Genomic DNA, 14,786 nt, shown 5'->3' with positions numbered 1-14,786 from the left:
CAACAACAACAATGAGTTAATAATGACCCTTATGCACATCCAAACTTTGGAAAATGTTTTTGGTGCAACCAACCAAGCCATCTTTCAAATAATTGTCTGAACAAACAATCTGTTAACTTGCAGAAGAAGGTGGCAGTGAAGAGGAATGGGTTCTTGAAGAAATCTATGAGGGTGCTAAGTTTGCAAGAGGAGATGTGGGAGAAGAAGTGGCGTGCATTGTCCAACGACTTTTACTCATGCTAAAGAAAGACGGTAGGTGGTGCATGTGTGTGGACAACCACGCTATCAATAAAATAATGGTCAAGTATCACTTTCCTATCCCATGTCTTAATGACATACTTAACAAGCTAAAAGGTGTTGTGGTGTTTGCTAAACTTGATTTACGAAGTGGTTATCACTAGATTTGTATTTGATCAAATGATGAGCGGAAGACGACTTTCAAGACTAAAGATAGCCTTTATGAATGGCTAGTGATATCATTATGGTTATCAAGTGCGCTAAGCACATTCATGCAATTGATGAACCAGGTTCTTTGTCAATTTATTGAAAAATTTGGGATGGTTTATTTGATGATATTCTCATCTATAGTAAAAATGAGGATGAACACTTATCACATCTCAAGATTGTGGTTTATTGGAAGATTGGTAATAATGCTTACAAGATTGATCTTCCAGCTCATGTGTAAATTTCCAATACTTTCAACGTTGCTTATATCTTTGAACACTTTCCCCCAGATTAGTTTTCTTTGCAGCCGCAAAACTCGTGGGTGAGTTTTCTTCAAGTGGAGGGGATTGATGCATCACACAATCATCATTAGTTTCTATTTTAAGTTTATCTTTAGTTTCTTGCATCATTAGTTTTTATTTCAAGTTTATCATTAGTTTCCTACATCATTAGTTTCTATTTTAGGTTCATCATTAGTTTCCTACATCATTAGTTTCTAATTTTGGTTCAACATTGATTTCCTATTTCAGTTATTTCTTTTATTTTTGCATTACAAACATTATTTAAATGCTTATTGTAATTGTTAGAAAGGAGTTGAATATAATTTTTCAGAATTATTCCATAATTTTCAGATCTTGTTGTGATCTTTGTGTTTATTCTTGAGTGGTTTTCTATTTTGTTTTGAAACAAACCTTCTGTTGCACCAGGACACAAACTACTGTACCCTTGAAATATTTGAAATTCAAGAGGGCCCCCAAACATCAGTATGAATTAATGCAAAAGGGGTAGAAGACTTTTTATTACTCAAAGAAAAGTACACATGATGGTGTTTGGCCTATTCACAAGTCTCACAATGAAAACAATTAACATCCAAATGTGTAAATAATGAAGGAAACATTTTCTTCAATAAAGAAAAAGGTGGATGCCCTAAACAGAAACGGTGAAGCCAAATTTGGTCTTTCTTGGGTGAAGATGTTGCTAAAAGATGAGAAAAAGGTACTGTATCACCGCTGCCACTACTAGTTTCAAGGAAGTAGAGCCCCTCCCATTCCCTAGCATGTCCAACATCCTCCCTATAATTCGGTCCTGAAAAACACAATAGGATGGAAAAAATGTTACACAACAATTCAAGTCTCTGGTGATTTGATGAATAGATGATAGGTTAAGGTTAGGAACATGTAATACATATTTGAGTGTGAGAGAGGGTGTGAGATTAATGATTCCTTGTCCAGCAATGGCAAGCATGCCATCAGCAACCTTTATTTTTTGGTATCCAGATCATGGGTTATATGTAGTTGTTGAATATAATGTATTTATAGTGTATAACCTTTCCTTGTTAATATAGGACACATATATGGTAGGACACATGTATGGTAGTTAGGACTCTTAGCCTTGTAGGACTTTTAGCCTTGTATATATATATATATTTCTCAATTGTAAGGAGATCATTACATTAATGAGAATCAAGGTCTTTCTTCTTTCTCTCTCTCTCAACATGGTATCAGAGCCAAGGAAGAAAACCTAATTCTTTCCTGTTTCCCATGTCATCAACTCCGGGAAACCTTCCGGTGACCGTGTTTCATTCCGGTCACCTTCCCCATCTCCCAATACTTTCCGAACATTCGGATCGTCGACAGAAACCACTCACCGCCGGCGAACTTTTCCGGTGACGTATTTTTCCGACACCGACCATACCAGAAGGAGCGCCTGGAGGAGATCTCCAACTTTTGTGAAGGCACCAGCACCAAAAGAGCCTCCACGCGCCGCCCACGCGCAATTTTCCGGCCGGCGGCTGCATCTCACGCGCCGGCGCATGAGGGCGCGTGAGGCCTTTTCCGGCGACGCGCCTCCTCCTCTAGCTTCGCCTGACGCCGACCAGCCTCCCTACCTCCCTGGTTCTCCCATCCGAGCCCTGCACATACCTCTTTTGGGGATTTTTGTCTCCGTCGGCCCTCCAAACAGTCTTTCCGGCGAAGCTCCGACTACTTTTTCTCCTTGGGAAGTGTTCTTCTGCCTTTCTGGTGGTACCACGCTGCGATCTGAGGCCGTCTCCCTTTTTCGGTGGTGCCACGCCGCAATCTGAAGCCGTATTAGGGCTCTCTTCGATCCAAACATACTTCATTCTCCAGATAAGTAGATATGACTACTAAAAATTCCATTTTTTCCGCTGTTATATCTGGCTCTCCTATGATTACTTCGGAGAAATTGGTTGGCAGTGACAATTATCTTTCCTGGTCTGCCTCTGTTGAACTTTGGTTTATGGGTCAAGGATATGAGGATCACTTGATTACACAGGAGACAGATATCCCTGAGGTTGACCGCGTACAGTGGAGGAAGATAGATGCACAGTTATGTAGTGTATTATGGCAATCAGTTGATCCCAAGATTCTTCTTCATCTTCGGGCCTACAAAACTTGTTTTAAATTTTGGACTCAGGCCAAAGGATTATATACGAATGATATCCAGCGTCTGTATAAGGTGGCTTCTGCTATTGTCCATCTCAGCCAACAGGACTTGGATCTATCTACTTATATTGGCCAGATTGCCTCTCTTAAGGAGGAGTTCTTGACTGTGATGCCTCTTACTCCTGATGTTGGGGTTCAACAAACATAGCTTGACCAGTTCTTCATGGTTCTTACTCTTATTGGCCTCCGTCCGGATCTTGAGCTTGTCCGCGATCAGATTCTTGGTAGTTCATCAGTTCCGTCCTTGGATGATGTGTTTGTTCGCCTCCTCCGTATCTCCTCCACTCAGACTTTGCCATCTGATAGTACTTCAGATTCTTCTGTGTTAGTTTCTCAAACTAGCTCTCGAGGAGGCCGCACTGGTACCCGAGGTAGAGGTCAACGTCCTCATTGCACCTATTGCAATAAACTTGGCCACACTCGCGATCGTTGCTATCAGTTACATGGACGACCTCCTCGCACTGCCCATGTGGCCCAGTCCTCCGATTCTCCGCTGCCTCAGCCTCCGAGCTCTTCCGCATCTCAGACTTCTGTTGCCTCTGTTGCCCAGCCTGGTAATGCCTCTGCCTGCCTTACCCACACATCTTCTCTTGGACCCTGGATTCTAGATTCTGGAGCTTCTGATCACTTATCTGGTAATAAGGATCTTTTCTCCTCTATTACTACTACCTCTGCTTTACCTACTGTTACCTTAGCTAATGGTTCTCAAACTGTGGCTAAAGGTATTGGTTTGACCCTTCCTCTACCTTCTCTACCTCTCACTTCTGTCCTTTATACTCCTGAATGTCCTTTTAATCTTATTTCCATCAGGAAAATCACTCGTACTCTTAATTGCTCTATTACCTTTTCTGATAAATTTGTGACCTTGCAGGACCGGAGTACGGGGAAGACGATTGGCATAGGATGTGAGTCTCAAGGCCTCTATCACCTCACCTCGGATTCATCTCCTGCAGTTTGCATTTCCACTGATGCTCCTCTCCTCATTCACAATCGTCTGGGCCACCCTAGTCTCTCCAAGTTCCAGAAGATGGTCCCTCGTTTTTCCACTTTATCGTCACTTCCGTGTGAGTCATGTCAGCTTGGGAAACATACTCGTGTCTCATTCCCAAAGCGTTTGAATAATCGGGCAAAGTCTCCTTTTGAGCTTGTCCACACTGATGTTTGGGGTCCTTGTCGGACTGCGTCTACTTTAGGATTTCAGTATTTTGTCACTTTCATTGATGACTATTCTCGATGTGCTTGGTTATTTTTAATGAAAAATCGAGCTGAGTTATTCTCTATTTTCCAGAAATTTTATGCTGAAATCCAAACCCAGTTCAATATTTCTATTCGTGTGTTACGCAGTGACAATGCCAGGGAATATTTTTCAGCACCATTTACTTCGTTTATGTCCCATCATCGGATTCTTCATCAGTCTTCTTGTGCTCATACTCCTCAACAAAATGGGATAGCTGAACGCAAGAATCGACATCTTGTTGAGACAGCTCGTACTCTCCTTCTCCACAGTAATGTTCCTTTTCGTTTTTGGGGGGACGCTGTTCTTACCGCTTGTTATTTGATTAATCGTATGCCCTCCTCTGTCTTACATGATCAGATTCCTCACTCCCTTCTCTTCCCTGACCAACCACTTTATTTCCTTCCTCCTCATGTCTTTGGTTGTAATTGCTTTGTTCATATTCTCACTCCTGGACAGGACAAGCTTTCCGCCAAAGCCATGAAGTGTCTCTTCTTGGGATACTCCAGACTTCAGAAGGGTTATCGTTGTTATTCCCTTGAGACTCATCGATACTTTATCTCCGCTGATGTCACCTTCTTTGAGGACTCACCATTCTTTTCCACCACTTCTGAGTCTCTTCCTGTTTCTGAAGTCTTGCCTATTCCCATTGTCTCCCCACCTGATGCTATGCCTCCTCGACCACTTCAGGTTTATCATCGTCGCCCTCGTGTCGTTGCTCCTCTCCCTTTTGCTGAGGCACCTGCTGACTCACTTCCTATCCCTTCGGCTTCACCTACCTCGGCTCTGCCTTCTTCTACTGACTTACCCATTGCTGTTCGGAAAGGTACTCGCTCTACTCGTAATCCTCATCCTATTTACAATTTTTTGAGTTATCATCGATTATCTTCACCCTATTCTGCTTTTGTTTCTGCTATATCCTCTGTTTCTCTTCCAAAGAGCACCCATGAAGCTCTTTCCCATCCAGGCTGGCGACAGGCAATGGTGGATGAAATGGCTGCTCTGCACTCTAATGGCACTTGGGATCTTGTTGTTTTATCCTCGGGTAAATCTACCGTTGGCTGTCGTTGGGTCTATGCAGTTAAGGTTGGTCCTGATGGTTAGGTTGATCGCCTTAAGGCCCGCTTAGTTGCTAAAGGCTATACTCAGGTTTATGGTTCTGATTATGGTGACACATTCTCTCCTGTTGCCAAGATTGCTTCTGTCCGTCTGCTTCTCTCCATGGCTGCCATGTGTTCTTGGCCTCTTTATCAATTGGATATTAAAAATGGCTTCCTTCATGGTGATCTTGCCGAGGAGGTTTATATGGAGCAACCTCCTGGTTTTGTTGCTCAGGGGGAGTCTGGTTTAGTATGCAGGTTACGCCATTCTCTATATGGCTTGAAACAATCTCCTCGAGCATGGTTTGGCCGTTTTAGTTCTGTTGTTCAAGAGTTTGGCATGCTTCGCAGTACAGCAGACCATTCAGTTTTCTATCATCATAACTCTTTGGGGCAGTGTATTTATCTGGTTGTTTATGTGGACGACATCGTCATTACAGGCAGTGATCAGGATGGTATTCAGAAACTAAAGCAAACCTTTTTACCCACTTTCAGACCAAAGACTTGGGGAAACTCAAGTATTTCTTGGGAATTGAGATAGCTCAATCCAGTTCTGCTGTGGTCCTTTCCCAAAGGAAATATGCTTTAGACATCCTGGAAGAAACCGGTATGTTAGACTGTAAACCGGTAGACACACCTATGGGTCCGAATGTCAAACTTGTACCAGGACAGGGGGAGCCTTTAGGAGACCCCGGGAGATATCGACGGCTTGTAGGTAAATTGAACTATCTCACCATTACTCGTCCAGACATTTCTTTTCCTGTGAGTGTTGTTAGTCAATTCCTACAGTCACCATGTGATAATGCTGTAATCCGCATTCTTCGATATATCAAAAGTACACCAGGCCAAGGTGTGTTGTACAAGAACAGAGGTCATACTCAGGTTGTTGGTTACACAGATGCAGATTGGGCTGGCTCACCCACAGATAGACGTTCCACTTCAGGGTACTGTGTTTTTATTGGAGGTAATCTAATATCTTGGAAGAGTAAGAAACAAGATGTAGTGGTCAGATCTAGCGCTGAAGCCGAGTATCGAGCTATGGCTTTGGCAACATGTGAACTCATATGGTTGAGACATCTTCTTCGAGAGTTGAGATTTGGAAAGGATGAACAGATGAAACTCATATGTGATAACCAGGCCGTATTACATATTGCATCCAATCCAGTCTTTCATGAAAGGACCAAACATATTGAAGTTGACTGTCATTTCATTAGAGAGAAGATCGCATCAGGATGTGTTGCTACAAGTTTTGTTAATTCAAATGATCAACTAGCTGACATCTTCACTAAATCTCTCAGAGGTCCTAGGATTAAATATATTTGTAACAAGCTTGGTGCATATGACGTATATGCTCCAGCTTGAGGGGGAGTGTTGAATATAATGTATTTATAGTGTATAACCTTTCCTTGTTAATATAGGACACATATATGGTAGGACACATGTATGGTAGTTAGGACTCTTAGCCTTGTATATATATATATATTTCTCAATTGTAAGGAGATCATTACATTAATGAGAATCAAGGTCTTTCTTCTTTCTCTCTCTCTCAACAGTAGTGAAAGAGGTAGAGGAGTGGGTCATGTGGTTTGTGGCACCTGAATTGATGATCCAAGGTCTAGAACAACAATCTTTTGAGACAGTAAGAGAATGAGAAATGAGATACTTACCTGACTATGCCATAGAGAAAGAGGCACTCGGCTTGTCCAATGAAGCGAGAAGGGATCGAAGGCTTTCAATCTTGTCTTTGTTGAAACCACCATTCTTGGAAGTAGTTGAAGCAACATCATCATCACAATGAGCCATATGATCTTGTCCTCCCTGTTGGCCACTTCGATTTCCAATGCCTTTGCTAAAGGATTGAGGTTTTCCATGAAGTTTCTATCAAGTTTCTTTGGTATGTCGTGGCTTCTTGCAGTAATTGCACCATAGGCTATCTTTGTTGTTGGATGGTTGAGGCCCCTCATTTTTTCTAGAATCTACATTGTTGTTGCTTCTGTTATTTTTAATTGGCAGCACAACACAAGGAGATGTTGTAGCAAGGTTTGAACTTTCTGAAGTTGGATTATCAAGCGTCACTGTCCTTTGTCCTTCTTCAGCCCATATGAGTGAGAAGACTTCATTCGATGTTTGAAACAATTCCTTGCCAAGAACTTGGACACTTGATCAAATTCCACATTAAGACCAACAAGGAAGTAAAAAATTCTCTCGTATTCAACAAATAATTACAATAGAGCAGCATCTTCCCCACAGTTCATCTTAAAATTCTGGTTAGTAGTCTAATTTAAGCCACAATCCTTTCATGATATTAAAATATTCAATCATAGATAAAGTACCCTATTTGGTGGCTATAATCTTTGTTTTTGTTGAAGTAGAGAGAGGATTATTGAGAAACAATGACTTGACTTTTTCATTGATTAATAATGAATATATATACACAAACCTAAAACACAAAAATAGGAAAAAAAATCTACCCAAAACACAAAAATAGGAAACAATTCTAGAATTAACCCAAAACCCAAAAATAGGAAATTACAACTAATTAGAAGAATTTAAAAATAGAAAGAAAATCTATTGTAATGAATTCTCTAATATGCCCCCCTCAAGATGGAGCTCCGGAGGAGACGTCAATCTTGACCTGTAATTCTTGGAAGTGGCTTCGTGGAAGCGGTTTAGTAAGAGCGTCGGCAAGTTGATTTGCTGAAGAAATTGGATGACAACCACGATAGACAATATAGACACTTTGTGTTGAAGAGTAACCAAGAAAAACACAAAGAGTGGAACAAGAGTCAAGTTTATGTTGAGAATAAGGACGAAACCATGGATAACATAAGCAATCGAACACCCGAAGTTTAATGTAGTTGGGTGGAGACTCAAAAGAGTTTGTCAAAAGGGGATGAGAGATGTAGTGTGGGTGTGGGCATACGGTTGATAAGATATACAACAGTGACAAAGGCGTAAGTTTAATAAGCTAGAGAGCCCTTGGTACACCGCTGTAATTGTTCCTTCAATTGTTTAATATGACCACAAGATGGTTTGGCATAGGTATTGGCTAAGGTTGCCATGCATCAAGGGAAGTGGTGGTGATGGCAATAAGCGATTGTAGTGAAACGGAGATAGCACCAAGGAGAGCGCTAAAGATGAGACGATCCCGACGCTTTCAGGTTGTGTATGCCGGATTTAGGGATGCAACACCAGTGACGGTGACGGTGGGTGGTGGTGGAGTATGAGCGCCATCAATGAAGTGATGAAGATCATAACCTTCAAGAAAAGATTGGATTTGAAGGCTCCATGTGAGATAATTGGTGGATGACAATTTGGTGATATTGGAGAGATTGATTGTAAGGAAGGGATGGTGAGGATCTTGAGAGTGAAGCCATTGAGGAGAGTGGTTGTAGGGTTCTTCTGGTTTTTCGGGGAAAAAAAAAAGAAAAAGAAAATACACCCAAGAAGATTAGAGAGAGGATTATTGAGAAACAATGACTTGACTTTTTCATTGATTAATAATGAATATATATACACAAACCCAAAACACAAAAAGAGGAAATTACAACTAATTAGAAGAATTTAAAAATAGAAAGAAAATCTATTGTAATGAATTCTCTAATAGTTTTGATCTCATAAATTTGAGTTGCATCATGTACTTTGGAATATGTCTGTTGTACAACTTCCCATATCTCGCTTGCAGTGGTGAACAACATATAAGGCCCACTGATCTCTGGTTGCATAGAGTTCCATAGCCATGACATAATCATGGAATCTGCCTCATCCCATGCACCAAATCTAAGATCATCTTTGCTCATCTCTGGACTGATCAAGTGACTTAATTTCCCTTTGCCTTTTAAGAACGTTTTCACCAGCTGTGACCAGACCAAATAATTTTGACCATTCAATCAAAATGATGTTCGAAGATTTTGGTATTCTCCTGATGATAGAGATTGGGTGTTGACGTTTGAAACAGGGATGGTAGAGATTACTTCTGATGTTTCAGACATGATTGGTGGTAGGAATGAGAGAAAAAATATGGAAACAAACAAAAGAAGGAACAACTGCTGATGGATAAACAAAAGAACAAATTGGATCCTTGGCAAAGAAGGTTGTGCAACTCAGAAAAAAATTTCAGCGGCAATGAAGGCCAAAAGTTTTCCTAATGCTCTGATACAATAATGAGGAAGAAGAATATTTCATCTTATTTTTTTGATGAATTAGTACATGTTATATATAGGACTCCTCTATACTAACAAGGAAAGAATTATGATTCCCTAACTGTACAACTCTTAAAATTAATGGATCAGATTGCTTAGATTTTACAGTAAAGGAAAAAGAGGATCACTATATCAGAATCTAGCTTAAAATAAATACAAAAAATATACAACTCATTTTGACTCTGCAGCTACAAGTCATTTTGACTTTCCAACAGGATTCAATTTCCTTTTTTATATGGTTAAGCCTTTTTTTTTTTTTTTTTTGGCCCCACCAAGACTTGAGCCTGGAACCTCCTACATCCCCAACCCACCCCTTGTCACTTGAGACAGGCCTTGAGGGAAAATTCATGTCCTTGATATCATCCATTCTAGCTTCTCCTTCTTCCTCTTAAAAAGATGTGGAATATTGTTTTTCATTGCAACCTCAGTAATCCAGAAATTGAAGAGCTTGAACTTCTCATATCATCTCTCATCCTTGAGTATTTATTATTTAGCTTCTTTCCTGGATATAATAGTTCAGTCATTGAGATTTCAGTAAAGTCTTTCTTTTCAGCTCACCCTTTGCCCTTGATTTGAGGCCATGTTTTCCCAACTGACTTCATTTGGAAACTTAAAACCCCATCTGAAATTAAAGCCTTTTGCCTAATTGGTGGCTAATAAGAAAGTCAACACCCAGAATTCGTTAAAGGTGGAACTCTACCTCTACAGCTTTTGAGTGTACTCCTTTGGCCGTTTTACTGCTTGATTGGAAGTTTGGAACATGGTTTACAGATCAAAACGGGTAGGTAGTGAGTCACTTTCAATATGGACTTTGCCTTCAATGGGTTTAAATTAAACTTTGGTGAGAGTCCTCCAAGTAATCCAGGTCAACTGGAATTGAAGGTATGATTAGGAATTGCCTTGATATAATGTTGAGAACTTCTCTAAATTAGGAGAGGAATTTACTCTTAGGGTGGAGATTTTAGCTCTTTTGGAGAGCTTATAAGAAGCCAGATTGTTGGACCTACTTTATGTGTAGAAGGGGATTCTGTTGTTGTGATCTTATTGGTGTCTAAGTTGGAGAGAAGTCCTTGGATGTATGACCTGTGACTTCACCAAATTTTAAATCTAGCTATTAATTTGAGATGTTCCTTTTTTGGTCTCCATGTTCAGCTAATGATGTTGTAGATCAATTACCAAAACATGGAGCTACGTAGAGAATTTCTTTTACAGAGGAGCAAGATAGCCATACAAATTAAGAAGATATTTTTCTCTTTGTGTGGATTGTGATTTTTGAGACAAACATGTTCACTGTCAGCAATGTAGGGACAAAAAATTCTTCTTGTTGAGTTGTTTAGTATGCATTTGATGATAATTGCTCAAAATTGCTCCCTGTTTTGTGTAGTTTGTGGTTGTTTTGCATGCATAGGAATCAGAGATGAAAGCCTAGGGTACTTTGGAGCAAGTGAAGGAAGCACATAATTGCTAAAGATTACAGAAACACCTGTGCAGAATCCTGCAAACTGCCCAAGAGGATCTGGTGGATTTTCATCATGCGCAGAACCTGAGCAGATCCTCCATTGTGCAGGGGTGGCTTGGTCCAGCAGCTGGAAAGATTTAGTTCTCCAGTTTGCCTGGTCGTATCCTTTATAGCACTAGAGCTGATCAGACCAGTAGCTTCATGACTGATTGTCTGCCTGCAGGAAGTGCTTAGTGCCCAGGGGCAAGTCAGGTAGAAAGAAAATTGAAATTCATTACCAGTTTGCTCATGCAAATCCCATCTTGGCTTCAGGGAATCTAGCTTCAGCTCAGGCATGTGATCTCCCATCTAGAATGTGAGCCCTACACATTATTGGAGCTAGGGATAGAGTATAGGTGGGACTCTAAAGAGCTTTTTGTGGCTCTCTTCAGCTTTTGTTAGGGTGAAGCCTTTTACTTATTTTTTTTTTCCTTCTTGGATTGGGTGGAGGTTCCTCAAGAACAAATGAGTGACCGGACTCTGCAATTTGGGGAAAGGACCTCATTGATGTGAAATCCTTGAGTAAACAATGTATTGATTCGACTCTGGTTTAGTGATAGATTTGTTTTAAGTTGTACCTGTCTAAATCTTGATTTCAGTGTATTCTCATTTAAATTGAGAGTAGTCAAACACTTGTTTCACACATAATATGCTGAATCATTGTTCAACTTGATTTAGCAATTTTGAGATCACTTGTGGTGAATTGAATAAATGTTCTCTAAGGACATGAGAGAACTGACTTGAAGCAAAACTGGTCCTGAAGATTCATGGAAGAGTTCTTAGTGATAAATACTCCAATTAAACTCAATTTGAGTTGAGATTCAATTTTGGTTCTAAGCCCTTGTGAATGAGCACTAACATGAACCCGATTCCTAGTGCCTTTATATCTCCATTTTACAACCCTATACTCTCTTTGATATGTATATATATATATATAATTGATTCATTTTTCTCATTTTGTATGCCATCATTTTCAATTTCCAACTTTTTCATTCACAACCACACCATTTTTACATCCATCAATTCTCAGTTTAGTTTATCTTACCATTTGATCCCCATGGAGATGACTCTCATAGGCCTTCAACTTTGGGCATTGAAATTCTTGCATGTAAAATACAGCATTTGAGAACAAAAAGCATGTGGTAATATTTGACAATCCCAACATTCAATGACTAAAGGCCTCCTCCTCAGTAAAACCTTTTCTATGTGAAAAAAATCTTCCATGCCAATTCTTTTAAACATATGTACAACATTTTTTGGAAATAAACATGGGTTTTTCAGAGAAATGAAAACACTCAATATGTTTAGTTTCATTATCGTTTTCAGTTTGGAAATTGCTTGATTTTTTTGAAACCAAGAAAAACAATATTTTGGTGTTTCCTAAAACAAGGAGTGTCAGCACAAATTTTTAAAAATAGTTTTTGAAAGTGTGGTGCCAAACGTCTTTTGTGTGCCATTTTCTTGCTTTCAAAAACAAAAAAGGCTTCTAATTTCTTCTACTGAGTAGACCTGATGCTTAGGAAGAGTATGGTGCAATTCCATCAGAATCATGCCCAGCCAGAATAGGTTCTCTCTATTTCTTCCTTTCACATTTAAGTATCATAGCTTCCGCTTTTTGCACTTTTGTTCCTTAATCCTCTTACCACTTGGATATGTTAAATCAAGAATCTAGTAACAACATAAGCTATTAGGTAACTGACCTATAATGTGTATCATGTTGATTAACACTTATGCTGATAGCCGTAACACCATGCTTCATGCATGTTCTCCTCATGGACTTTGTTTTAATAAATGGGAATAAAGAAATTGGATGTTTGAATCCAAGGCTCCTAAAAAACATAGCTCATCATTTATCTGTTCCTTTTGATCTACTGTTCTGAAAGTTGATATGATTTCCCATTTTTAGTTGTAATTTTCAATTCATGTGAATTGATTAGTGGTTTTTTTCCTTTTACTTCAACACCACCACCTGTGCCCTCCCACCCCAATTCATGTGATAGAAATCCATGCTCATCTAGTTTAGGCTAGGAGTTTTTTTACATATTTAACTCCCATCAACGGGCCTAGCATTTTCTTCCTTGAAATTACTTTCTAGCTCGTCCCTTTTGTCTGTCTCAAGAGAAGCACATACCAACCCATCCAAACTTGCCCTTCACCTTACGAAAGAACTAGCACATTCTAAACCTTCACTCTTTCCTCATCATTTTCCCACTTTTCTTCCACTAATGCCAATGCTTGGAAGTTCTAGTACAAGTTGAATCTATATGAAATCAGTAAAATAGAATGTGAATTGAAAATTTGATAACTTGCTGGTATATTTCCTTTTCTTTTTCATTGTACTTTGGTTTTTTTGGTTACCATCTTTCATAACACAATTTATCTTTCTGTTTAAGGCTAACTGTTCTCTGCACACATCATTTCATAATCATATCTTGGATAAGCTTGCAATGGTTAATTTATATGATTATGTTCAGGTACTTTGTGTGATTGGAGATGTTTCTTTCCTTTATGATACAAATGGATTATCAATTTTAAGCCAAAGGTAAGAAGTTCGGTCTGTAAAGTTTTCAGATTTCACCATTTTGGTTCATGGATATTTGCCTGTGGAAGCATTGTTTGTTAGAAATCACATTGGTACAATTGCATAGAGGTTGCATGGAAAAGGAGTGCCTTGCCATTTTCTCCTACCATTTTTGTTGACTAATCAACTTTTGTGATCCTTATAGGGAAATAATGGCTGCTACTCAGTCTCTCAATAGGAAAGTCAGTGTATATAACAATTTAAATTAGGAAGTTAGAATTAGAATTCCCATGATTTTTAGGACAAATTTCCAGGAGTTAGTTTGTTTTCTTTTTTCATTGTATAGCTGCCTATAAGATGTACATTTTTTTTTCTCTAAATCAATATACGATTATTTTCACATATTCCCTACATGGTGTTAGAGCTTTATTTATTTTTCTGAATAATCTTTCGGGTTCAAGAAGTTTTGTAACTGTTGATGTTTTTTTGCTAGCAACAAAGAACCAACCAGATTTGAAGAACCCCAAATTTCTTTTTTATCCAACCATGTTAGAAAGTTCTAAGGTAGTAACCAATGGATATGTGAAGCATCAAGGGCTGATCTCGAGATGCAGAATAATTCCAGCAAGTATGTGGCAGAATATGGGAATAGGCAGTGAGGTGGACACGCACATGTTGCTCACTCTAAAAAAACCAGTCCATACAAGAATGGATTAAACAGCTTTGAGATTGATGGATTCAAGAAGAAGAGAGAGATTGGCTTAGAAGCCTTCTTGTATCATTAGATAATCCTTATGACTTGTGCTTTATTGCACGCTTAGGTAAGTTCTCGAATTCCCATGCTCTTAGTGCCTCAGAAGACTATTTTTCAAGTGCTTGGGTCATTGACTCAGGTGCTACTGACCATATGACAAGCTTTTCTCATTGGTTCTCTTCATACAACCTATATCTTGGAAATAGGAAGATTAATGTTGCTGATGGTACATTGGCTATAGTGGCTGGTCAAGGCACAAAAAAATTTGTCACCCACTCTATCATTAAAATCAATATTACATATCCTTAGATTATCTGTTAACCTTTTTGAAAGTTTAGAGAAAAAAATTGTTCCTCTATATCTTTGAAGTTAAGGATTACAACATATATATAAGACTACTCTTGAATACATGCAAAAGGAAAAAAAATTAAATGATACAATTGTGCAAATAATCACTACCCTGAAAATAGAAAAAAATAAAAACTAAATTAGAAACATTGACTCAGCTGATTCTATCCCCTAGTTTACTAACTGCAAACGCTATATTAGAGCATGTATGTGATAAGTA

The 14,786-nt window shown here is 39.1% G+C and overlaps 1 protein-coding gene across 3 annotated transcripts in view; it reads left to right on the top strand.

Moving 5' to 3' along the window:
• LOC117913286 (protein PHYLLO, chloroplastic) overlaps positions 1–14,786 on the top strand; it is a 136,308-nt gene that overhangs the window by 82,171 nt on the left and 39,351 nt on the right. For all 3 annotated transcript variants that reach the window (XM_034828241.1, XM_034828235.1, XM_034828245.1), the window contains one exon: positions 13,418–13,485. In XM_034828241.1, coding sequence (XP_034684132.1) covers positions 13,418–13,485 — 68 coding nt within the window. The remainder of the gene's footprint in view (positions 1–13,417; positions 13,486–14,786) is intronic.

Source organism: Vitis riparia, chromosome 1 (assembly GCF_004353265.1).
Source record: "Vitis riparia cultivar Riparia Gloire de Montpellier isolate 1030 chromosome 1, EGFV_Vit.rip_1.0, whole genome shotgun sequence".
NCBI lineage: Eukaryota > Viridiplantae > Streptophyta > Magnoliopsida > Vitales > Vitaceae > Vitis > Vitis riparia.
This window is presented reverse-complemented; position numbering and strand designations above follow the sequence as displayed.